Below are 26,801 nucleotides of genomic sequence, written 5' to 3' on the forward strand. Positions count from 1 at the left end.
TCAAATTTCATAATCGTCTTTATGGTTCGAATCTACAAAAATCTGCATTGAAATCATCGACGGTAGTTTTGAATGGACTATCAATCGACAATCTGAAAGGATTTCCATGTAATACTGCTGACGACAGATTATTGGTAGGCGGATCGTTTGACGGTTCGTATATGGTGGCGTCCTATAATTTTTTTGAATTCCATGTAAGAATGCTGACAATGCACGTTTTTCTCAAGAGAAACTCTGAATTCATTCAACATTATTTCTTTAAAATTCATAACATTTTCAAACTTTTAAAATTATTAAACTGTATATTGAATTATTGAATTTGTCTTTTTTTTATACAAATAAATATCACGTTACTTAAAAGAAAACGTAAATATAAAGTATTTTCTGAACTAACTAACTAGTCTTTTGATATAAGTCGAATATTTATAATACTAATATTATTATAATATTAATATTTTTCCGTAAAAAATAATGAGAACCAGATTAATTAATAAATTTTAAAATATTATATATTTGATTTCATAAAAAAAAGAATAAAATAAAATTAATTTTTACATGGTTCCCTAAAAAAAGACTAATTGCACAAAATTACACTCTCCTGAAAACTATTTAAAACCTTTATCTCAAACATTTTTCATTATAATTAACAATTTTGGAAATATTTATTATTAATAAATTAAAATAATGCCAGATGATTCGAACTACGATTGCTCTACATAGAAAACATCCTAATAAAGACACTCTGAATAAGATACTCTGAAAATTTAATAATTGTGTTTTGCTTAATGAACATTGATTATAGGCATCAATTATAATTATAGCCATTGATAAGGCATCTCGGTAATTTAAATAAATTTTCAAGACAGAATTTGATAAACTCAAATAAGTAAACAGATATAATTTGCTCTTTATTTTTGTCAAAATGCTGAGACTTTTTACATTTTTTTTTTTTTTTTTTTTGAACGCAAGTAATCATATATACATTGATACAATTTGTATTTTGCAGCTTTCTGAGTATTACTTTTAAAAATGATGTATAATTTATTTAACTTTGCCACAAGTTATTAAATTTTCAGTTATGCGCCAACTTAAAATGTATAAGTATGTTGAAAATTCTATATACAAATATACATATGTATTGAAAATTATTAATATGTATGTCAAAATTAGCAAAAGTTAGCGACCTTTATTAACCTGAAGTATCATACTTCAATCATTTACTTTCGTAAATATGTTTATGTAACATTTGCTGCTCTGACTCATGCCCCAAATCAATATGTTCACTTGTGACGAAACATTCTTATACATAATCTACAATGAAAGAGTATTTTTACTATAATAAAAGAATACGGAATACAAAATAATCAATATTTATGTTTATTTAATTTCCTATGTTATTGTAATCTATTTCAGTATACGAAGTGAAAAATATTTTAAGATTTTAAGCTCTGATATCATTCCACTTTTTTTATTATCCTAAAACAAGGATAGTCCCTACATGTAATTAGATCTATTGTACATATTATAACAATATATACAATAGATTTAATTACGTGTAGAGACTTTAATATTTCGTAAAATATCGAAAAAGTAAAACTCCTTTCAGGCGGAAATACTTCTATCGCTGATATAGATATCGTGATACGTGTAACATGTTTGAAAATTAAATATAAATCATGCTTAGTTCTATTTCTTTTGATGATGTGTCGAATAATCGGTTTTTCAGTCCAGAGAAATTCAAAATCAGTTTCCAATGTCCAGAATTGGGCAAATTTCATTTGAAATAAAAATAAAAATTTAGAATAAGAAATTCCATTAATTTGCTATTCTTATTGTCATTAATTTATTATTATTATTTTAAAACTAACTTTATCTTGTATCAAATAAATAACAAATAACAAACAGCGGTACAAAATGGTAGCTTATTTAACGGAATCAAAAACTATTTAGAAAATTATTTCTAGAAATAAATTTAAAATACAAGATTATTTTATTGAAAAGTCAAATAATGAAATAATTTTGAGAAAAATCATTTATTATTTAAATCAACTAACACAAAATTATTTAAATATTTTTCAAATATTTTATTTCAATAATAATCAAGCCTGTTTTCATTTAATGCCCTACATTCCCGCGAGGAATCAATATGCTTACGTCTTATGATCGCATTAATAATCGCGATTTATTTGTTTTAACAAACAATTCTCGGCTATCAACATCATAAAGTCGTAAAGTACCATCGATAATCGACATCAATGTTGAGATACTGATCACGTGAGAGAAGCAAACAGCAGCAGCATCGTATTCGTCAGTGGCATTTGAAATTCAAACTAGCTTATTTTTGGTTGCATCAGTCGCGTGACATTTGTAGTGAGTAATTATTAATTTGTAAAATAGAGAAACTTATTTTATTTTATATTAGTTTATTTTATAAAATAAATTTGCTGACTTTATCAAAAACATCTTGGAAATTAGAATTATGGATTGTTATTGATTGATTTGACATTAATTAAAACAGCTGTGTATGAGTACTGTTGCATGGCCATCCAATTGACCAATGTCAGTCAATCATACGGCAATGAGTTTTGTCGGCGTATGATGGTCAATTAAAACTATCTACATGTGTATTTTCGGTATTTATCATACGTGTATCGCAATAAGTATCGCCGTATAAAAAGGACTCTAATTTAGAGTATAACATAAAATATTTCAGATTTATAAAGAATTCAAAATTGGATATAGCGCGATATGATCCGTTCATCAGAATGAAACGAAATTCTGAGTGAAGAACTTCGAATATAAAATTTTAGCGACGGACCTATATTTAGTCTTTGAGATATTAATAAAAAGCTCCGGATACAATATGTTGAATCTTGCTTATACAGACGTTATCAAACAAACGTCTTCGCTGTATTAGCCAGCGTTGCTCGACCATCGTCAATGTAGTAGTCATCGTCGTCGTCGAATAGCAGATGACGTAATAGCGATTCTGCCCTCAGTATCTATAGGGTGTTGCACTTAAAATCCAATTTGACAAATTTTACCAACATCTTCACAGTAATTGGATTAAAAAAAAAAAAAAAAAAAAATCCAACTCTAGGTAAGGTAATATTTATGTAATTACCTATCTATGTATCATACTAAAAATTAATGTCGGATTTTAAATGGAACACTTTATAGGTAACGAAACCGATATCGCTGTTATATAAACAGTTTCCCAATGTTCATCGACGATCATTGACCATTGTGTTTAATAATGTCTGTGTAGGTAGAATTATAATGTATTATACCTAAAGTTTTTTTATAACTTATAATATTTTAGAAACTAATAAAGATCCATTATTAAAATTTTGTATTCAGGATTCTCTTTCTTCTCTCCATTCCTTCAAAATTTTATTTCAATTAATGAATGTGTTATATTATACTATTGCCTCCAAATTGTTGATTAACTACGAATGTGTAGTAATTTAAGGAAGTATTTAAAAAATTAAATATTATAGAATATATTATAGAATATATTATGTGTGTTGTATAAAAATTCAGTTCAATTATACATATGTCCGTAAATACTGTTTCTGAATATATATACAATAAGCATAATGAACGAAGACGGAAATTGGTTAGATAGACATCTATTCTACAAGATAGATGTAAAAGTTCTGTCAATTTTACATAATATAAGCATAGTTATTTTCTATGTGCAAAGAATTATTATTCTTTAGAGTCTATGAAATTTACATTCATTAATATATGTTAAACCTTTTAATTGTAACTGATTCTCAAGCGAAATATTCCCAAAATTAAAATGAATAAATCACTCTTAGCATCTATATTTATAATTTTATTTTTGTTTACATGATAAACATTTTTGCAAATCTTTTACAGTGTAAAATAATTTACTTTTAATATTATTTTTCTTCAATTCAAGTCAATATTATGTCGGATATCTTCAAGTTTAAATGTTGGCAAAAAATGATTATTTTTTACATATTTTTGAGCAACAAAACTTCTGAGTCTAATATATGCAATTTAAATTATAAAAGTAAAATAAGTTTTTTTCCTTCACCGATTTCGTAATTGTCATTAAGCCTCATTAATAGTAGCATGCTAAATTCCATCAGAAGTTAGCTATATGAAGATATATTTGGTAAATTTTCTAATTTTAATTTTCTAGTTTACGAATGTGAAATCTTAAATTCAAACACTTCATCCTCTATTTTTAGGCATACTTTTGTATGTATAATGAAATACGTTGTGTGACATTACGTTAACAAAACAATCGAAAATATATACAGATAATTATATGCTAATGATAAACATATGTACATACTTATATATATATATACTTACTACAGGCTGTACATATATATACATACATATATAGGAAAATTATGTTTTTAAACATATATCTACTAGAGTTCATGTAATTAATTTATGCATAAATAAAATCAATAAAAATTTATTATATGAATGCATAAAAAAATGTTTAAAATCTATTAATTCTGAACTAAAAGCTCCTATAATTATGGAATTAATCTTTTTCCTTAATTAACACAATTTAATAAATTTAATAATTAATAAAATTAATTCCAGTTACATAAATTTTAATCCTTACAAATGCGACATAGTTGAAAATTAAAAATCTTCAAATTATGTTTGAAAAATTGTCAATTTGATTGATGAACTAATTCATTTTCCTCTATTAATTTGGACATTTTTAAATTCTAGTATAAGAATAATTAAAACGTTAATTTTTGAATAAAGCAGTTAGCTGCTATCAAGGCGCTAAAAGAATATCTTTAATCGACGTTATGTGTTGGGAGTATAATGGAATGACGCTTCTACCTTGACTGCACAGTCCGCTGGCTTTCATAATTGCTAACGCATAAACCAAGATTCAGTGTTTCTCTTGGATAAAAATAGATTATCCAAATGGACATTGACCTTGCTATTGCGTAATTGAACAATTTGATGACGCAAGGATGCGAAATATTATTAGAGAAGCAAGAAGATTCTCCCACCGATACTATTATTGTGAGCGCAGATTGTATAAGAGTAAGTATAATTTTATTCTCATCCAATAAGTAAAGTTTCTTGTTTAAACGATAAATAAAATACAACGAAAATAGAATATGTTTAAAGTATAATTAAAATATTTTGTAATAAAATTACTTTTTCCTTTTTTGAAATAAAGACTTTTTACTGTTTCAGTAAAAAGGTCTCAAATTGATTCAGTCATAATTTATTTCCTCGTTTGAACAAATTTGAGGTAGAGCATTTATTGTTACACTTATCCGATATTTTGCACTAAAAACGACATTTTATGACGATATGATAATATAATTATACTATAAATATAATAACTATATAAATATAATATAGTTTTAAAGTATAATGATTTTAAAGGAAAATTTTAAAATATTTGACCACAGTTCATCTACTGTGTTATTCTACATTCTAAACAATATTTACCTCAGATTCAATGTATTTATAAATGTAGTATTATTATATTATCGAATAATAAAATTAGAAATAAAATTAAAAACTGTAAAACAATAATAAACTATACATTCTATTTCTACAATTTTAATTGATATTTGTTATATCTGATCTGTATTTGTTACAAAATTGATAAAGAGATTAATTAAAATGAAAAGTTTCGACTCACCGTTTTTAGAATTTTTGTGTTTTTGCTTTTTAAATTAAAATTTTATCACAGGCATTGCGCAGGTAAGAATACGCGTACAGTGAATCTATTCTCTTGGATCAACGTAGCAAACTGTTAGTTTACTCTTAAGTTGTCGTTTAACATACACAGAATACGTAAGAGTGTATGCGTGTTTACTATGCAATGACAGAGCGTATATGCTTACGTTGTGCATTGCTTACGTAAAAATATCACTATATAGCTTATATTAATTCATATTCATTTATTCTACCTATACACGTTCTCTCAAAGAGTGGTAAACATCATGATGTAAATATTATTTAATTGTAAGTTCCTATTTCAATTTTAATAGAAATTCTTTATTCCGTGACCTTTTATATAAATTCAATTGTTTTATTCAATAATTTGTACGTTCACGGCAGTTGAGAGATTAATTTGATTATAAACAATCACCGACATTTCGTTATTAATATATTTATTACAAACTACTAAAAACAAAACATAAAAGTGTATTTATAATTCAAATTTAAGAAAAATATCAATGTGATACAAAAATAGCTAAAAATAAAAATCAACTTAAATATTTAATCGAAAAGTCCATGTTTCCATTACAATACATATTTATATTTGTATCTCTTTCTATCTTATGTTATTTCTTTTATACATTTAATTTTATAATTAATATTGAGAATTTACCATTTGCATTTTCATTTCAAAAGAAATAAAATAGGATTCTTGTTCTTAATTTCAGCTAACTGACTGTAATTGAGTTGATTGTAACGAATCATTAATACTGCGTACTTATTTTGAATGGAAAATATTTATTGTTATCTTTATCTGAAATAAATTTTACGAGTAAATTTCTGTAGGAATTAGATTATAAAATTACAAGTATAACGTAGTATAACGTTAGTGTAATATAGATATTATTGTTTACTGCAGAGATATATAACTATTATGTATACATGATATTTAAATTAACAATAAATATGATAAATTAAGTATACTATAATATTTAAACTATTTATTTAAAAAGTAAAAAAATATAAATATAGTAGTAAAACGCATATATAGTAGTTTATTTAAAAAGCAAAAAATATATAACATATATCATATATATAAAAAGTAAAAAAAATTTAATTTGCGAAACTTCTAGAATGACTCAGAATCTTACCTTGCCTTTCATTACTTATCGACTTCATTGTTTCATAGTTAGACGGCGCCAATGAGGACACAAAAATACAAGTTTAATCTGTGACTGCTGATACGCATGCAAAGGTATATACATACATAGCAGCAATCGCACATCTGTGCCTAGTCACATTACGATTTAGACCTCCCATGAGTTTAAAATCTACATTCGGTTATTTCAATTAATACCAATTCAAATTAAATTGACTGAAACAGTTTGTAAATTGTTGAAGCATAGATTATTGTTTCATATTTTTTTGCTTATGTATGCATTTATATTTCAACCATAAATGATTATATTAATGAAGCAAAAAGTTCATTCTGATATTAAAACTACCATAAAAAGCGCTATTTAAAACGAGATCTTATAATTTTATGACAGAGCAAACATATTGTTTTTAATAAAAAACATTAATTGAAATATATATTTTAATAAATGATAATTGTTATTTATGTACATTTAATCCAATAGAAAAATGTATACGTAAACACGTCTATAGACATTAAAGTTATTGTTAATATCATTAATTGATAAATACGAATCATGAAATTTCATTTTTTCTGTTTTGCAAAAATTATTATATGTACAATTTAATTAATAACAAATTTAAATAATTTTAAAATTTGCATAAATTTATCATAATTTTAAAACTCAATTTAACCGTGTAAAAAATAAAAATAGATTAAATAGAATTAATTAATTAATTAATTAATTAAATAGAATAAAAAAGAACAAAACTTAAAAAATAAAACTCATTCCAGTATTTTTCAATTAATTGTATTTAATGAATTTTAAATATATTAAAATTATCAACTTTTTGTTTTTTGAAAAATTTTTAGTATTTAATGAATTTTAAATATATTAAAATTATCAACTTTTTGTTTTTTGAAAAATTTTTTAATATTGAGCATTTGTGAACAATATTTACGTCATTCGAAATGTTAATGATAAAAATCATCATGATTATAATCTAATAATTGATACTATAATTTAACAATCAGAGAAATACAAAATACAATTTTTATGTATCATATATTGCACAATTTTTACACATTCTTTCTCTATATATATATATGTATTATATATATACATATATATATCATAAGTCAATATTGAAATTATACTTTGATCATAAGAAATGAAATTCATCAAAGTTGAACTTATCGAAATAAGACATTAAATAAGATTTTTGTTAGGGTATTAAATGAAATGTTTAAAAGTCATAAGACACAGGAAGAACATGGTTCATGCAAGTTTGTTCTTCAAACATGGCAGCAACAAATATACGGGAAATCATGTGACCTTAATCGTGAAGTACAGCTAAGATAATTGTGTACAGCAAAAGAATTCGTATATAAGAAACAAGTTGCAGTTAATAGAAATACACCCGCAAATATTCATATCTTGAAAGACAATAGGAAACGATTCAACGGAATGTCCTTAGTTGGCGTGCCATTGGAGAAATTCCTCTTACAAAGTAGAATAGCGGATTCAATACCGCTTTAACGAAACAGTTGACTGCATTTTACAATTGGAAAAGTGTTAACGGATGTAGAAAGATCAACTCACCTGTTCTTGTTCCTATTTATTGGTACTCCACGGAGATGGGCTGGAATAACTACACACACGTAAAATCGTATGCAATAATGCAACTACGATAAAACGAAACCTAGCGTTTCTTCTGCGTGCTTACAGCAGATTAATGCATGGCTACGTAGCCTGTTGCACTCGTGCCAGGCAGTACAGAGTGGGGGATTAGTGAGGCCCCAGGGTCGATTCAGCGATTGGTCGGTTGGTCCCTAACGGAGTTGTTCAGGTAGAAGTTCAAGTAACAGGTGATCGTCGTTGTGCCATCTGTCGAAGTTGAAGCTACAACTTTATAGAAGATATCTGAATTCTTTCGTGAAAATAATTTAAAGGCAGCAGTAGAATCATACACAGACAAGGTATAGGAAAGATATGATATATATAATATATTTTTGTATCACACGTTCGAGGGGTTCGGACTTACCTTACCATTTTCGTGTCACATCCTGCTGTACCGATTTAGGCATGATTTGCACAGTAGCACCACTAGTGATAGGAATTAAAATCAAAAAATATATTGGCAATATTGCCGATTCTACACCGAAATTTCATGGCGAAACTTTATTAATGAAAGAATGTAATGATTTGAAACAATGACTGATGGAAATTTAAATGAAAAATTTACAATACATTTGGTTATTTATATTTAATCTAAAGTAAAAAAATTTGTTAAGATATATTTTTACTAATATCATAATTAGACGTGAATTAGATATGATTCTTATTTATTTTAGTATGTAGATTCACAGTCTAAATGAATCACGATATATACGTATATTTCTCTTATATACTTTGTAAAGGATTAAAATATCAAAAAAATGTTTTTAGCATAAAGGAATATATTATGTAATGTGAAATATTGCAGATCATCTAATGGGAGAAATTTCGTAGTCAAATTCATTTTTTAAAATTATATAATTTCTTTTTCATAGTAAACTGGTATTTGTTGAGATGAATTTTACGACTTGCATTTATATTATAAATTGTTAAAAATTACGTTATGAATTAGTGAATTATTTTGTAAGATAAAATTGAATCATTTTTTATATCAGGGAAATACAATAGCCGCGTCAAGTCAAAATAACTTGGCACTTGTGCAAAAATTAATAAATGATATGTGAGTGATTTTGTGAAGATTGAATGATACATTATAGCTATATTATATTATAACTCTATTGAGATTTTATATTTTATTATTCGAGAATTCAAAAAATTGTTCGTTTTCATTTTTCATTTACCTCTTTTCACTTGTCTTCATCGTCGTGTGGAATGAAAAGCACGTTGAAAAGACACAGATTTAGAATTTCCTGACGGAAGCATAGTTATTAAATAGTATCACGTACTATCATATAGTACTATCATATAGTACTATCGGTACTATCATATAGTTATTAAAATTAAGTGCTTCTTTTTTTATCGCTTCATATTCATTTTGAAATATCCTCTAATTTTTGTGAGCAGTGTATATAATACACAGAGATAAATAATACAGAATAGTCGCTATAATGTACATATAACAACTTTTATTTCTTTTTAAATATGTAAAATATTTAAAATTGTAAGATACACGAAGATTCAGAGTAATAATTATTTTCAATTTAAATTTCAATTTATATCTTGCGCTTTAGTTTATTTTACATCGGTTTTTTTAAAACCATGCATAATGGTTGTATCATCATACAATGCTTCGTATACTGAAGCAATGAGCAGATAAAATAAAATTTCCAAAATTTGTCATATGACCATAAAGTTAATTTATTAAAGTTATGTATATATATACATATATATATATACATATATATACATATATATATACATATATATACATATATATATATATACATATATATACATATACATAGAATTTTAGAAATTCATAATTGATTTAATCCTTGAGGTGTTTAATTCATACTAGAGTATCGTACAAATAATCTACTATACTTAAAATAATTTATTTATTTATTTATTAATTATTATTTATTTATTAGTGATCCAAAAACAATTTACAATATATACTACAATTTACTGAACAAATATATATATATATATATATATGTTTAAAGATGCATTTTTTAATTTATTATATATTCCTCATCCAATAATGAACATTTAAGCTTTTGATAATTCTAAGTAAACGAAAAATTAAAATATTCGTTGGAATGTTGAATGAAATATTAGAAAAAAAGGACAATTGCTAATAAAAATGTACTTTATTATAATATTTTATATTCAGATTCATCGTAGACGAGTACATACATATTTATTCTTATATAATCTTTAAATTTCGGAATGAATAATCTTATCTTACAAACGTATTTGTAATTGACGAAGACATCAACGTTGAAATCTCATGCATGGTTCAAATAAATTATGCAGGTTATAGTTCATTTACTTTCAACATTTATTTACAGTCTTTTAACAATATTTACGAACGAAAACAAGTTTATATAACAATTCATTTGGTCTTATTTTAAAACGTGAAGCTCCTACTTTGATTGTTATATGATCTTTTTTTATAAAATTATGTTTTAAATTATTGACAATTTTTCATTGTCATTGATATGTACAATAACTATTGTTCATCAATAGTATTGTTCCATCACAGATATATCTATACAATGTAAATGTACAATTTTTGAATAAACTGCAATTATCGAAGGAGAAAGACCATTAGGTCAAAAAGTTATTCGCTATAAGTTCCATCGATCTTTCCTTTGTGTGAAACATCTGTGGGGAATGCGCCAAAACGCGTGACATCATTTATGCGCCATATTTCGCCATGTTTCACTATGTTTCTTAGTTTGATGTATGGACAAGATTATTCTTAATAAATCATAAGTAGTGAGGTAAATGGAATTTTAGGAAATGATGTATGGTCAATATCCGAATCAATATATAAATTTAACCCTTACTTTCTTTTTTCTTCTAAAATAAATTAAATCTTTAAATTAAACGTCTTGTAATATCAACTACGTTCATAGTACGAATAATGATTTCAATTTAAGAGAAAAAAATACATTATAGTTCTATGGAATTTGAAATTTAAATTTAAATTTCTCACGTTGAAGATTAATGTTCGAAAATTGGAAACACAATCGTAAGGCAAACATTTGTGAGAGCGATTCTAACTGATTTTACAATTTCAAGATCTGGAGAAACAAATTTTTCTATTTTTAGAATCGATTGGAAATGTTTTCCTATTTTTACATTTTTTGAAATTTTAGAACGCGTTACAGTATATTATAGGCCTGGACAACTTCTCTGTCTCACGAACTCTTACTCTGCCAGTTCCTTCACCTAGGCCAGTTCTTCTGTGATGCGTGAATGTAAGTGACTATGGCCACATTGGGACTTAATATATATAAATACGCACGCCAGATGTAGAATCGAATGAGTGTAGGGATAGGTATGGTAGGTATGGAAGGATAAGACAAGTATAAATTGCGTATCGATAATTAAAGGACGTGTATACTTAAATTTATTTCTTGGATTTCTGGGCGACGGAGGGTGTTAGATGAAGTAAACTTGAACTACTTAGCTTGGATGATCTTGGTTCGATCTCCAAAGACATGCGATAGAGAGTATCGTCGTCGATCTGCAACGAAGGATCCAATAGGTAATTCAGAACTTTCATTACCGGTTCGATATTGTACGATCCCTGTTGTAATTGATATATTTCTTGAATCACGTGGGCAATCTAAAAATAAGTTGAAGAATTTGAAATTTCAACGAGTGAAACATTAAATTTAAAAGTTTCGGCTATTCTGAGCTTTTAGAAATAAAACTTAAGAATCTTCACGAGTTTTTATTCGAATTCATATTAAATAAATATAATAATGTTATAATAATATTTAATATTATTATTCACATTTATTCATGATTATAATAATACTTAATATTTACATAATATTTTTCTATTAAATAAATTTATTAAAAATTTATTTAAAAAAAAAATTAATAATATAATCTTGGTAGGAAATTTTTTTACGCACGAAATATTGTAAAAAATAATTTTTTTGCATAATATGCATTTTGTTCAATATTGCAATTTAATTAAAGTATGAAAACATATAATCTAATTATTAAATTAAAAATTCCAATTTTTTGAGGAGTTATGGTTTGGTATTTAAGATAACGCCAACGTAAGTGTTATAGGTATCACAACGGAAAACACAAACCAATGATAGGTTCCTATAACGATAAATATTTTTTTAACGACAACCCCTGATTATCATTTTTGTGAATAAAATTTCATTTTGTCATGAAAGAGTGGAACATGTGCAATAAAAAGTTCACATTAATTTACAAATAAAAATATATTATCTAAAATGTACAATTTTTTCAGTATTTCAATTACGTAATTTAAAATTGATTTTTAAAACATTTTAAAACTACATTAGTAAAACAAGTAATTAGAACAAGTTTTCCTACTTCGAATTGTTACTATATTTATAATATTGAAATTTTTGAAAATCCATAAGTTCACATTAAAGAATTACATCTATCATATCTATTTATAGATTAATAACAAACTCTTTTGCAGAGAGAGCAATTAATCATTGAAATGAATTAGTGAATAATTCCGCCATTTTGTAACATTTTGACATAACAAAAAATTGAAATATGGAACATTTAAAAAATTGGAATTGTCCATTGAATAATTACCTGTGAAAAAATATTTGCAAACTATTCATATATTATATATTACCAAAGTGGTCAAAATAATTAATTTATAATTTTTTGCAGAAACTTCATAGATTTACAATGGTGCATTTTTAGAATCAAAAATAATTTTCAATAAATATATAAATAACAACTTGTATTCTTTATAGTATCATAGTATTTTTCCCATTGAATTTTTCTGATATAAATTTTATACTTTAATTGTCGATAACTTCAGTATTAAGGAATTCATTTCAGTATTAAGGCTTCAATTACAAATTCACTCATTTCTAATTCACTGAATCGTAATACTTTACATGTCTTTTGTACTACAAAGTAGAGAATATCTTGATATAATATTACTACAAAAAAAGTTATTTACCATTCTCATTTTGGAAAAATTTAAGAGGCCGTCTTCAGTCACAGTTGGAGTACCCTCTTCTATGAAAGAAAGGTCGGATAGATACATTCCTATGTAAGGAATAGATGGTGGATCGCATCGACGTAAAGCTTCTCTTAGATTTTTAAATCGTCCATCCGATGATACAATGTTTTGTAGTTTTTCCATCATTTGAACCGTCTATCAATAAAATAAACGAAACAGCTCATTATTATACTTATATATTTTCCATTAACTGTTGGAATATCAGTACGACGATCCAGCAAACCCTCAAAATTCCATGATCGACTGTACATTCCACGTACATATTTCTTTTATCATTTCATCATTTATACTATTTTTCTATATATATAATAATTAATATTTTCAACTTTTTTCCAAAAGATATGAATGAAAAAACATAACTCGACGCAGCACGATTCTTCAAGGATTAATAGTATTCTAAAAGTGTTCGTATCATTTTTATTTACCGCTTTTGGAACTTTATCCCAAGTCTTCTTTAATCTGAAAACACAGCTGTTTGAGAAGGCTGCACAAATCTGTAATACACCGTTGAAATTGTGTAAAGTTCTGTTGTAATCTGCAATTGCAACCCATTTCTCAATCATTGCAGCTCTCGCTGATACACTCTTGCGTCTGACAATTTCGGAAGCAACCAATTGTGACATTTCATTGAATCGTTTTGTTAGCAGACAAATGTTGGGCGCTCGTGTAGCCTTGTCAAGTTTTATCCATGCCTGTCCGAGAAATTCTCTACATAGAGCAGATTAAATATTAAATATCAGCACTTGTATATATCATTGAATGCCAATGAAACGAATTCTCTTTATCTTAATAAATTCAGTTCTTTCTTTCTTAATTTAATTTAAATTTTTTTTAAATTTCTAGATTAATTAAATTTATTTAAAAAACTTTTTGAAAATAAATTTAAATCATCGAATTCATTATAATTTTATATTGAATTATGTTATATTAAATTATATATATAACTGAATTAAATTCTAATATTATTTAATCCATTAAATTTATTTCTCAGCTACATTCTAAAAGAACAGAGATTTATATAATGTATAATTTATATAATATTCTATCTTATTTTTTCAAAACACATCTGCAATCTTTATGATTCACGTTTTTCGTTTTACAGTCAATTTCATAGCGAATTAATATTAATTTTTGCTAACTTACTTGCTTGAGAGAGCCATAAAAATCTTATGATCCAAATATGTCATTTGTTCTGCGACTTCAACTGACGAGAACGTTTCAATACTTTGCTTAATTTTCAGCTGAAAATATGTGAATAGTTTTTCAGAATGATAAAATTATTTTGAAAATAATATAAATAATAAAAAATAAATAATAATAATAAAATAATATAACTAATATTATCGGAAAAATTATAGATTATACTTATACTATCGGAAAAGTAAAATACAGCGATTTATTGTATATCTGTTATTTGTTTGATATTTCTGTGCACACGTACGGTAGGAGGAGCCAACAGTTTTTCTAGTTCCACTTTGTTGCTGTCCGGCACTTCCTTCGCGATCAATCGGAGTAGTTGGTTCGCAGCTTTGTGTTCAGCCGGCAGAAGATTAGGCGAGCGAATAATATCCTCAAGAAATTTAATCGTCAGATGTTTCAATCTCTGATCGGATTCGAAGTCCTGAGGGTGTTTCGAAATCCAATGCCTCAAAACTTTTAACACTCGCATCATAGTTGCGGTTGACATAACCGACTCCTTCCGGCTGTTTTTATCATAGTAAGAACCGCTTCGATTATCCTTATCAATGTCTGGCGGATTGCTTGATGCAGATGTTGCAATTGCAAATGCGGTCGCAGCTGTCGATGTACTGCTCCTAGATATATACAACGAAACGTTAATTCTTTCTCCATTTAATTCATTTTTATACAATCTCATTTGTATTATATTCATTTATATGATTATTCTTTTGAACAGTATGAAAAGTTTTGATTATCACACACAATTATGTAATATGCGACACAATATCGGCTGAAAGTACATTTTTGCTCTATTCGCATTCTATTTGGTTTAATATTTAATATTTTGTAATATTTTATGAAGCATTTTATAAAATATTAATTATTATGAATAATATACTTATATGATAATGTAATAATAATGGTAAGTAAATAAAAAAATATGATAATAAATGTTAACAAGTTTAATAACTGATATTCTTATATCATAGTATTATAATATTATAGTATCATGAAAAAATATTATAATTATTATTATAATTATTATCTCAATAAGTAAATAAAAAATGATAATAAATTTTAATAATTTTAGAAATTTATAATATTATAACATTACAATAATTTAGCATATTAAACTATTATAATATTTATTATTAATTTATCGTAATATTGATTTATAACTATTATCAATTATTATTTTATAATATTATTTAATATTTAATAAAAATTAATTTTTTGACGATATTACACAATGATAGATATTTTCTGACTGCAATATGTATGCACACTAAATATGTATACTATTCATACATATATTAAAATACTATATACACTAAAATGTTTTAGTCACAGAAATCATTATTGATATTGTTGATATTGATATCGATATCAAAATCTGTATAATATTAAATATGTATAATATTAAATGAAACATAATACAAAATATATCTATCACATATCTTTTGGCCGATAATATGTATGCAGCATGTATAAATTAATATATTATTTCTCATATTATTCAAATAAATAATCATTTAGTCAGCGTTAAGACGTTTTGTGACAGCTATACTGAAGCGAAAGCGATGACAGTGAGGACAGGTGTGAATCGATGTCTTGTATTGATTCCCAAATCGTCAATAATAAGTTTCGATTTCTGATTGTAGGTCTCGAGATCCCCTGAATGATGGACTGTATCCTAGATTTTGATTCTCAAATACCGAATCATGTTTTGTATGTACAGATTGATTAGGCGTTAATCAATCATTTCAAATGTGGGGCGGCTGACTATCCTCGCATAACTCCGTGAGGTAAAGAATCAAACATTGATCGAAGGATCGACGTCGATCATTCTTTGAGGATACCAAATAAAACAGGCGCGCGAGTCAGCGACCCAAGTTATTGGCAAGTGCTCCTGACAATAATTTCGGTGGAGCGCAGTAGACATTAGAACTTCTTATCAGCATAAAAAAAAAACGGGCGAATCGTCTAAAAACAAACCAGTAAATTTCTGAATCGTTCTTTAATCTACGCGATTTCACAAGAAATCGTAGATACATATCGGTTAAATACATCGCGATCGCTTCACGATGCACTCACAAACGGCACTCGATATACTCGACTGGCGATAACAGTAATTTATTAATCATGATATTGCGTATTCAAATATACGAAATTTTGTTTTTCCATTATACTTTTGATTATATATCCATATAATCTCAAAATTATATATCGCGATTCGAATTGGAGATTTTCGATTTAATAGAAAGACGTGTGTACTCTACGTTTGAAACTTTTAGTAGAACATATTAATTTCGTCGATAATTTTAATTCATTTACAAACACCGTTAATTTTGTTTGATTTTTACAATAATATGATAATCAGTAAATTTTTCAAATTCAACATGAAATATGATTTTTACAATAATTTAATAATCAGTCAATGATTAAAATGTGAATTTTAAAATTAAAGTGAGAAGAATATCTTTATATCTTTTATCCTTTTTTATTTTTATCTTATATCCTTATTTTTTATTCTTAATCCTTATATCTTTTATTGTTTTCATAGTTTTATAATATTTAACATACCAGACAGCAGTGAACATTTAAGTGTACTATCTAATTTAAAAAAAAAAAAACACATATTCCTTTCTTTATTATCTACAAACTACTTAGCACATCACAAAAAAAAATTCTAAATTATACTTTCTCTACTGATCATTCGAAATACGCTGAATTGTACAATTTGGAGATATTTCCAAATAAATTATATTTTGCAATATTAACATATTTTTGTATCATTAAATTGTTATATATAAAGTAAGTTTACATTTTCTTACAGATTCTAGAAATAAAAATAGTATATTTTTAATTAGTAGTTGATAAATTTTTGTATTATTATTAATATTAATACTATATACAGAGTGCTTTACGTAATATTCCGCAGAATTGTTTAGCTATTTGCGACGACGTAATAGAAGAACTTCTGCATTCATCAAATTTCAAGTATTTAAAAAAAAACAAGGATTTTAAATATTTTATAGATATTAATTTAATTATTAATCAAAGTTACATAATTTCTGAAAAAGTTACGATATTTTTATATATATTTTATATTTATTTACATAAATAAATGGAAAAATCATATGCAATTAATTATGTAATTACAGGATATTGTTACTGTTATTGTTGTTGTTGTTATTATAATCAGCCAGACTGTATTTTTATGCATTTATAGGAAACTTTAGAATGTAAAATTACAGAGAATGCATATAATATGAAAAAATATATTACGATATCTAAAAGCGAGTTTGAAAATATTTGAACAGTAAAACTTTCACGAATTAAACTGAAATTGTTGACTCTATTTTTCTATGTATTTTAAATAAATGTAATAGTATTTTGTACTTCAAAGTATAATGTTTCTAAATATTTTAGAATATTTGCGTTTTGATCGTAAAATTTTTACTAGTATTTGGTAGATAAAACAATTTTCTATCGAGATTCTATTTTTTTAAATTGTCAAAAATTCTCAAATTCACCGTAAAAATCCGTACTTTAATAATCGAAAAAAAGTTTCTTTTTTAGTATATACATATGTGTATATACTGCATGTGTTAAGGCGATGGTAATGTGTCACGTCTTGATTTCTAAATTGTGAATAATGAATCTTGGCTACAGATCGCGAACTGTATTCCTTTCCTCTGGATTCTCGCTGCCTGCAAACCTGTTTTAAAGTTAGCTATTCAATCATTTCAAAATATACGACGGTTGATTGCCCTGCGTCAGCCTTCTCACATGATGTTGGAAATCAAACGTCGATCCAAGAATCGATGTCAAGCGTTTTTTGAGGACATTGATCAAAACAGGTCAGCAGATCAGCGACCAATTGACAAAATGTCAGTTTTGTTGACAATAAAACGCTCGCGAGATAATACTGCAGTAGAATGCAAACGTTAGAACTTGTCAGCATTAAAAAACATGTTAGTTGTTTTCCTTGTTAGTAAATATCTAAAAATAAATTAATAAATTTCTTCATGTCGACAAGAAATAATTCCATCGATTGCTCGGTTCGAGTGGTGTTAACAGTATGCATATAGATTTTCGTAATACTGTATTTTCGATTTATTTAGAAATGATCAGTATTTTAAAAATGGTGTCATTTTAAATGGTGTCTGTTTCATTTTTTAAATATTTAATATCTAACGAATGAGTGTAGATTTCTATGACTGACTGTACATACTTTCAGATTACTTTCAAATTTTACTAATATAATCATAATAGTTGTGTCTCGATACAGTATTAATGAAATTTCATAAAGTTTTATATAACACACACAATTGTAGAAGTTCTTCCATGATAAATGTATTTTCTTGAGCAACTAATAATTTTCTATTAAAGATCTTCGTTACTCGTAATAAATAATCGATTATACATAAACGTGACAAGTTCATTTTGCATTCATGTTGTACAAATATTAAATTGGGAAAACAATTTACATGATATTTTTATTGTTGAAAATCTAATGTTCTATCTTATTTTGCACAATATTTGTAATCATGTAATAAAACTCCCTGTGTAACACGGTAAGACAAAATTTATGTTTAGTTCTACTAAAAATGTTCATATTAAACTTGAATTTACTGTGAAAGTAAAATATCCTGTAAATTTATTTTTATTTACATCATACGTCGTGTATCTTAAACAGAAAAGTTTAACAAATTTTTTAAAATTAACAAATTCTTTTTACATCATTAAAAATATAGGTGATTACGTAAAACACGTATGACTGAAACAAAATAAATCAGCGTATTACGAATGATTCCTCTCATCTAAAAATCCAATTTTTGTGCGCCTTGCTATCTAATTTTTTAACAAATACGAACGATGCAATAGCTGTGTCCAGTTACTATACTAATTATAATTGTGGTGAACACTATTATCCCGAACGCCAATAAACACAAGAAGTTTAAACTATTTCTATTTCGTTCAGCTCGCTATGATGCTAGATAATTCATGAAAAAATAGAAATAGGTAATACAGTAAAAAAAAAGTTTAAAAAATTACTATGTATATTACAATATATTGATACAGCTTTAGATTTATATTATTTTCTTCGAAAACGAAAAAACGTGAAATTATAAAAGGACTTGAGAAAATATGAGGAGATTATAATACAGAGTGTCTTGTTGTTAGTTTCAATTATACAACCGAGGAGAAAATGATTCTATGTGCAAGAATAGAGGGAAAATATAAGATATAAAACATAGAAAACGTAAAGTGAAATTTTGTATAAAAATTATATTTTACATTTATTTTTATATTTATATTTTTTATATATTTTTAAAATTTCTTTCTACTTTTATGTTTACTTTTATGAAACGATTCAAAACATGTTATTTCTTTGTTCCAAATATTTTTCATATTTAAAAGTCGTTATATATTCAAGATATATACTTGTTTTATACTTTTAGTTTTATAATTCTATTTCTTTATCATATATCTTAGTAAAATTGTAAAAACATACACAAAATGTTAAAGTGTTAAAATGTTGTATTGTTATTATCTTGTTTTATTCTCTCTATACTTATTGTTTTTTAATTTCGTTTGTACATATTTTTATCCTTCATTAAAGCTACAGATTTATATGAAAAATAAAATACCAGAGAAAAATGTGCAAATATGTCACTTAATAAATTCATCTACATAGACTGTTTAAAATAATTAATATATAATGTTTCCTGAAAGTCAATTTTGAATACATCTTAATTATAATCGAATCAGGCTAATTCTAGATTATTTAAGAATAATATACTTATATAATAATATAATAATATATTCATATGTATAAGATCAGAAAATAAACAAAAGATTATTCTATGTAAAAAACTAAATTAAAAATAAAGTATACAAATTTTTAATAAAATGTTTCATTTCTGAAAAAATAAAAATATTTATAAATAAATTTAGTACCAATTAATATTAATAAAACAAGTTTATATTTTTAAAGAACGAAGCCTTTCACGAAAAGATTTTATCTTCAATCTATTTTTTCGTACGTAGAATATTTTCTTGTCGATTATTTGCTCTAGTACTTGATTAGTTAAATTCAAATATACACATAAAATTGACAAATCTTCGAATTCGATTTTTTGAAAAATAAAAATTCAAATGAGAAAATTCTTTTTTGCACATAGAATCCTTCTTGATTGTACCACGAAACTTGAATACTCTGCAGAAAATTTTACCTTTAAGATATTCTCATGCATTCAAAATTTTGTTCATCATTGAGAATAATAGAGAGTTTATAAAAAACATTGTAAAAAAAAGCTATAAATCTCTGAAATAGGATTTCATACTATCTTACAATTTATACTACAAATTATTGAAGTTTCAATTATTTGTAATTTTACATCCAATTGCATGAGAACTGACATTGTATTCTTTATACACGACGAGTCTTGTTTTTGATAAACGTTTGCCAGGAATGTAATACAAATTTTGCAAAGTGCTTCATGTGAACGCAAGCAATATTAAACGACGACGAGAGTCTATAGGTGAGTCGGTGAAAAAGAGTTTCGTCATGCACTACGTAGAATTGAAAATAGCAGTGTTTCAGAAGCAGAAATAATGACACTTACCAGATAGATACAGGTCCAACGCTATAAATGATACAAAACATCATATGAAATAAAATTGCATTAAAACAATTAACATATTATTCTGGATTGAAAAATTAATCTCATGAGGTACTTAAAGGGATGTTTGTACATTCGAAACAGCAGATAAATACATACGAAATAAACACCTCGATCAGATACAAACGATTTACATTGCTATTAAGATTGACACTATGTTGTTGAAAAAGAAGTAAGAATAAAATACAGTATGTTCAGTAGAAGAATCGTATGAAATGTACGAAATCGCGAAGGTACATTTTACACATCGATTATTTTCTAATTAAATCGCAACATATATATGTATTTCATAGAAAGTGTATAGGTTTAAATTTTATCACTGAAAATTAAAATTGCCTAATTACATCAACTTAAACTTAAAAATCTTGAAACTTCGACGTTTTCGTTTCTCAAAGATAAACAATATACGTACAAAAGTGAAAAGCATCATTGAATCTAATAACTATAGATTTCACCCGTAAATCATTCCTCGTGTATAAAAAATAAGATAAAATAGTACACTGTAAGAATGTTTTGCACAATTGATTAGTTAGTTGCAACAATTTTTTCAATGTTTTTTATTTGTCTGTAACGAGAAACATTCGTTGATTCAGTTTCTTTGAATTTGATGTGGGTAAGATTGTTCTACATATCTGTGTTGAGCTATTATATAGAATAAATAGTAGAATGAATCACATGTATAAAGATATTTTACAGAATAATTAATTAGATGTAGTTAAAAATATGTATAATTGCTTCTTCGAGAAACAATGGGATTATGATAGAATTAAATCAGGGAATGATTACACATGCAAAAATAGATCGAAAAGAAAGGATTATAGCTAAAGGATCATAGAGTACATGTTAGTAGATCGTGAATTAATCAATATTTCTTGTTACAAGCAACTAAAAAAAAAATATGACATATAAATGTATTGATTTTTATTATTCGAAATACTTTATTACGTTTATTTTTTGCACATCTTAATATTAATTGCCATTAGAAACACTTTTGTACAAATTTTGCGATTAATCATTCAGTTATGCTCCTCACTATATATAGAGATAAAAGATACATTAAATTAAAATAGGAAAGTACTAGACATATTATTAAAAAGTATTAGATGTTGATTGTAAGGAGATACTATACTTTATAATAAAAATAGACTTTTCAATTGTTACATATGCAGTATTTCATAAATAATAGAGAACAGTATTGATTAAACGAGGATAGAAGAATATGAATATCTCTGTCTACAAAAATAAGAAATATAAGGAAGATTTTCATAGGCGGAAGAAAACACGTAAGAATACCGAGACAAAGCACTCATGCGTAAGAAAGTATGTAAGAAAAATACCTTTATTACAATCAAACATTCAGTAGCGATACCGTGAAACGAAATAGAGATAATTTTCTGTTTTAAAATACAAAACGCCTGTACAAAATCAGTATTCTTAATTATATTCGAGGTACGCGCGTTCGGTAGGAAGATTTATCACTAATATTGTTGTATCGATCAGCTCGTTATCAGTACATTTTACTGTCCATTGAAGTTATGTGCTACTGTTTTCTTACGAACGAATAGTAAACAGATTACTATAATTATACTTCGATCGTGTTTCGTAGAAGACATATTGTGTAATCTTCGGGAAATGAAAAATCTCGGATCGATCGACACGTACAACAACGTGTGGATATTAAACATTTAAACACATCAGGAATACTCGAACGAACCTTCGATGACTCTGGCGAGAACTGGTAATCACAACTCCAGCTTTGCTGGAAATCTGCTCGTGCTGGAAGGTGCCTTGTTGGAAAGACAATTGGTTTTCCTGAATTGAACGCCTGCTCGCCCAATAATTCTGCAAAAGGGAAATTTATAGTGATATAATAATATTTCCTTTAGATCTTAATTAATGATATCATCATCATGATATTATGCAATATATTAAAAATTCACTGAAGAAAGCATTTATTACGTTTTCATATACATATGTATATGTAACTTATTCTACCTTATTGATAGATCCTTTGTAATCTCGAAAAAAATATATGTACTAAATAGTATTTAGGTAATATACTATCATTTGTATATATTACAGTCAATCTCGAAAGTCTACATACAGTTTTAACATACATTTTAACATTTTTTATTTTTAACGTTCTGTATTTGTTGTAGAAAACACAATTTTTAAATTATATGTGTAATTTTTAAAAAAGTACATTTGTGAAATTACATGTGTACATTGTCATATAGAAGAATTATTTAATTTCTCCAATTTTGAGATAATAATACTGCTAAGACCATTGAGCGAGGTTTGTAAATTTCAAATATGAATTTGTTTATTAATTCTACAGATTCTGGAAAAGTTAACATAATTCGAAATCACGAAATCTGTTATACAATGACCTGGATATAATATAATGTACAATATACATATATTTCTATTATTACTTTTTATTAATTATAACCAGAATAAATTTTGTCTGCATATAGATTTTTATAAAATCGTTTATATATAGATTTTCGATTTATTTAAACAAATGTAAACATCCAATAAGTTAACGTAGATTTAAAATGTTCAAAACCTTTCTTTCTCTGTTTCAAATATTTGATGTATATATGTAAACTTCTATGATCAACTGTATTATTTCTATGTTATTTTAATTACAATAACATGTTATATATGCTATGCTACACGTATATAAAAATAATATGAAATAATAGAAATAAAACGTATAGAAATCAGTATTAATTAAATATTAAAGAAATTTTTCGACATTTTTCGACATACTCCAGTTATCGTAGAAATCGAGCTACTTCTTGCAGTAGCCGCAGGAGCAGAGACAATGGATGCTCTATGTTGGTATCTTTGTTGATTCTGTTGATTTGGTATTGATTTTTGAGGAGTCTGCACGGATGAACTGTCACTTTCAGGTTCTTTCTGTTTCTCTTCTTTGCTTGTTTTACTTTCAGTTATTTCAGCGGGTTTTGCCATTGACGTAGTAGGACTTTCTGTGGGTGTTTTCTCTTCTGCTTCTGTCGATGTATCAGACTCGAGATGCTCGTAAGTAAATTGTCCGTCTGAGAGTTTGGAAAATAATTTCATGAAAATTATTGGTCTATCCTAAATATATAGTTATAAAGAATATTTTTGACATCAAAGAAACATTTAAGATCAGAGATTCAAGAAAGAAATTCATTATATTTGCTGGTCTTCTTAAATTTTTGTAATATGTAATATGTAATCTTTATTAATACAATTGCAAAATTAAACATAATAGTCGCTAATAACACTACGTGTTAATGGGACCACTTTAAAATAAGTACAAATAATGATAATAATGACAATAATATTTTTTGCGAATATCTCGAAAACTAAAAGAGAGCGACAGTTATAGTTGCTTAGAAAAGTTGCTCGGAATTGCCCCGACTACATATTTCGAGTCCATTAAAATCAGTAGAATGTATTTCTTTGTAAATAATTATTTAATTACTGTGATATTTTAATCTTTTATAACGTCCTGTAATTTTAAAGTTGCATACTGTTGTCTAAGAAAGTATTCGAACACTTTTAGGACTTTTTTTATGAATATATTTGTATAGTACAATTATAACTATACGTTACTTAGTATACAATTAACATATATTGTATTAATTATTTATATATATATATAAATGTAATTAATACATTATGTCACATAAATAAATACAATGTATGCATTTAATATACAAATACAATATATACAAATTTAATATATAAATACAAATATTATGTATTGTAGATGCTATATAAAATATTTAAAAATTTCATTCAAGATTCAGTTATGATTATATTAATCAACTGTAAGATGAAGAGTTTGAAAATTATATTGTTTACAGTTTTTCTAAAGAATTTGAAGCCACAAATCATTTATTTATGGGTATATTTTTAAGATGGCTACTTATTTTTTTATTTTTTACTAAATATATTACAATAAATTTGTTGTAACCTCTATGTACATTTTTAAATTGATTTCAAATTTTACCAATATAATCGTAACAATCATTTCTCATTATAGAGTTGAAATTGAAATTTCCAAATGTTTTATATAACACTATAATACATATAGATAAACTATAACACTATAATACATATAGATAAATATTTCTTTTATGATGAATATTCGAATATTTTCATGATTAGTCGTATTCAAATTTTAAAAAGTTTTACTTTATTTACATATTACTTCACTATTGTTTCATCTTATTATGAAAATACCAAATCTCTTACTTATAATAATTATTATATATATAATAATTATTAGGAACTAGTAAAATTAGTAAAATTCTTGGGAACAAATAATAAATTGTTAAATAATAATACATTTTTATTCGAAATAAATAACTACAATTAACTAATAATTTTTTCTTGCAAATAAACGAAATTCTCACGGTTATTTACCTTCTTTTGGGAGACCAGTTGCCACTTGTGTATCCGTTTCTTTGGAAACAGATCGATAAGTACCATCTTGTGGACTTCGATCTAATCCAGAACCAGTTGATCCAACCAGTGTAACGGAACTAAGGTTGCTTGGAGAGGAAGGTGCACTCATTATCGTATTATCTGAAATTAATTAATTTCTTTCTTAATATCACGTTAATGAAAAAAAGTTTCACAAGTAATCGGACAATTTTTTTTTAAATAATAAATCATCGTGTCTTAATTATTAGATATTAATAAAAATACAATAAATTGGAAAATATTAGGAATAATATGGATTAATAATAAAATTATTTAGATGCATGTTCCAAAATATTTGAAACCATGTGCATATATAAAATTATTTAAATACATATTTGAAAATATTTAGAATACTAATTCATAAAAGCTTTATTGTTAGTAAAGTATATTCACGTTCCAAAATGAATTTCATAAGAAAAGAAAATGAATTTTGTAGTTCAATTCACAGTTATTCTATGGTTTCTATCATTCCTTGAACGGGAATCGTAATTTTTCTTCGAAAAGTATTTTACCCGTAAGAGTCTCAGAGCTCGATGAAACAGGAATGACTTTTGGTACTGTTAAATGACGGCCATCGTCTTCTTCTTTCTTTTCTTTGTCCACGGAAATGCTGATTTTTCGTGACACTGCCGGAGATTGAGAACCAACAGACGCAGTACACGATTGTGCAGTAGGACTTCGTTTCATAATTGAAGGTGCCTCCGAAATCAAGCTTAATTGCTGCTCTTCATCTACTAAAATAATTATTAATCGACAATTATTTTTGGTGGTATGAATTAATAGAAGTTATAGAATAACTTTCCGATATTAATAATGGAAATTAATTTGTTAATCATATATTTATTAATTTAAAGAAATTGAGGAATATTTGAATCGACATTAACGACAGTC

The 26,801-nt window shown here is 25.9% G+C and overlaps 2 protein-coding genes across 10 annotated transcripts in view; both read right to left on the reverse strand.

The window, feature by feature from the left end:
* LOC122531825 (extracellular matrix protein 2) overlaps nt 1-8,580 on the reverse strand; it is a 32,123-nt gene extending 23,543 nt beyond the window's left edge. For 2 of the 4 annotated variants that reach the window (XM_043660062.1, XM_043660057.1), the window contains exon 1: nt 8,430-8,580. The gene's annotated coding sequence lies outside the window, so the exon portion shown is untranslated. Of the gene's footprint in view, nt 1-5,668; nt 5,785-8,429 lie in introns of those variants that run through there. The other 2 variants (XM_043660061.1, XM_043660058.1) reach the window with 2 other exon arrangements.
* Nucleotides 8,581-10,842: 2,262 nt separating this feature from the next.
* LOC122531822 (ras-specific guanine nucleotide-releasing factor 2-like) overlaps nt 10,843-26,801 on the reverse strand; it is an 84,552-nt gene continuing 68,593 nt past the window's right edge. For 2 of the 6 annotated variants that reach the window (XM_043660056.1, XM_043660051.1), the window contains 10 exons: nt 26,423-26,644; nt 25,851-26,012; nt 24,201-24,490; nt 23,140-23,267; nt 21,369-21,389; nt 14,996-15,368; nt 14,698-14,795; nt 13,980-14,262; nt 13,492-13,689; nt 10,843-12,144 (listed from right to left, as the gene is read on the reverse strand). In XM_043660056.1, the coding sequence (XP_043515991.1) occupies nt 11,926-12,144; nt 13,492-13,689; nt 13,980-14,262; nt 14,698-14,795; nt 14,996-15,368; nt 21,369-21,389; nt 23,140-23,267; nt 24,201-24,490; nt 25,851-26,012; nt 26,423-26,644 (1,994 nt within the window). In that variant the 3' untranslated portion in view covers nt 10,843-11,925. The remainder of the gene's footprint in view (nt 12,145-13,491; nt 13,690-13,979; nt 14,263-14,697; nt 14,796-14,995; nt 15,369-21,368; nt 21,390-23,139; nt 23,268-24,200; nt 24,491-25,850; nt 26,013-26,422; nt 26,645-26,801) is intronic. The other 4 variants (XM_043660054.1, XM_043660052.1, XM_043660053.1 and 1 more) reach the window with 3 other exon arrangements.

This window comes from Frieseomelitta varia, unplaced genomic scaffold, assembly GCF_011392965.1.
Source record: "Frieseomelitta varia isolate USP_RPSP 00005682 unplaced genomic scaffold, Fvar_1.2 scaffold_418, whole genome shotgun sequence".
Classification (NCBI taxonomy): Eukaryota; Metazoa; Arthropoda; class Insecta; order Hymenoptera; family Apidae; genus Frieseomelitta; species Frieseomelitta varia.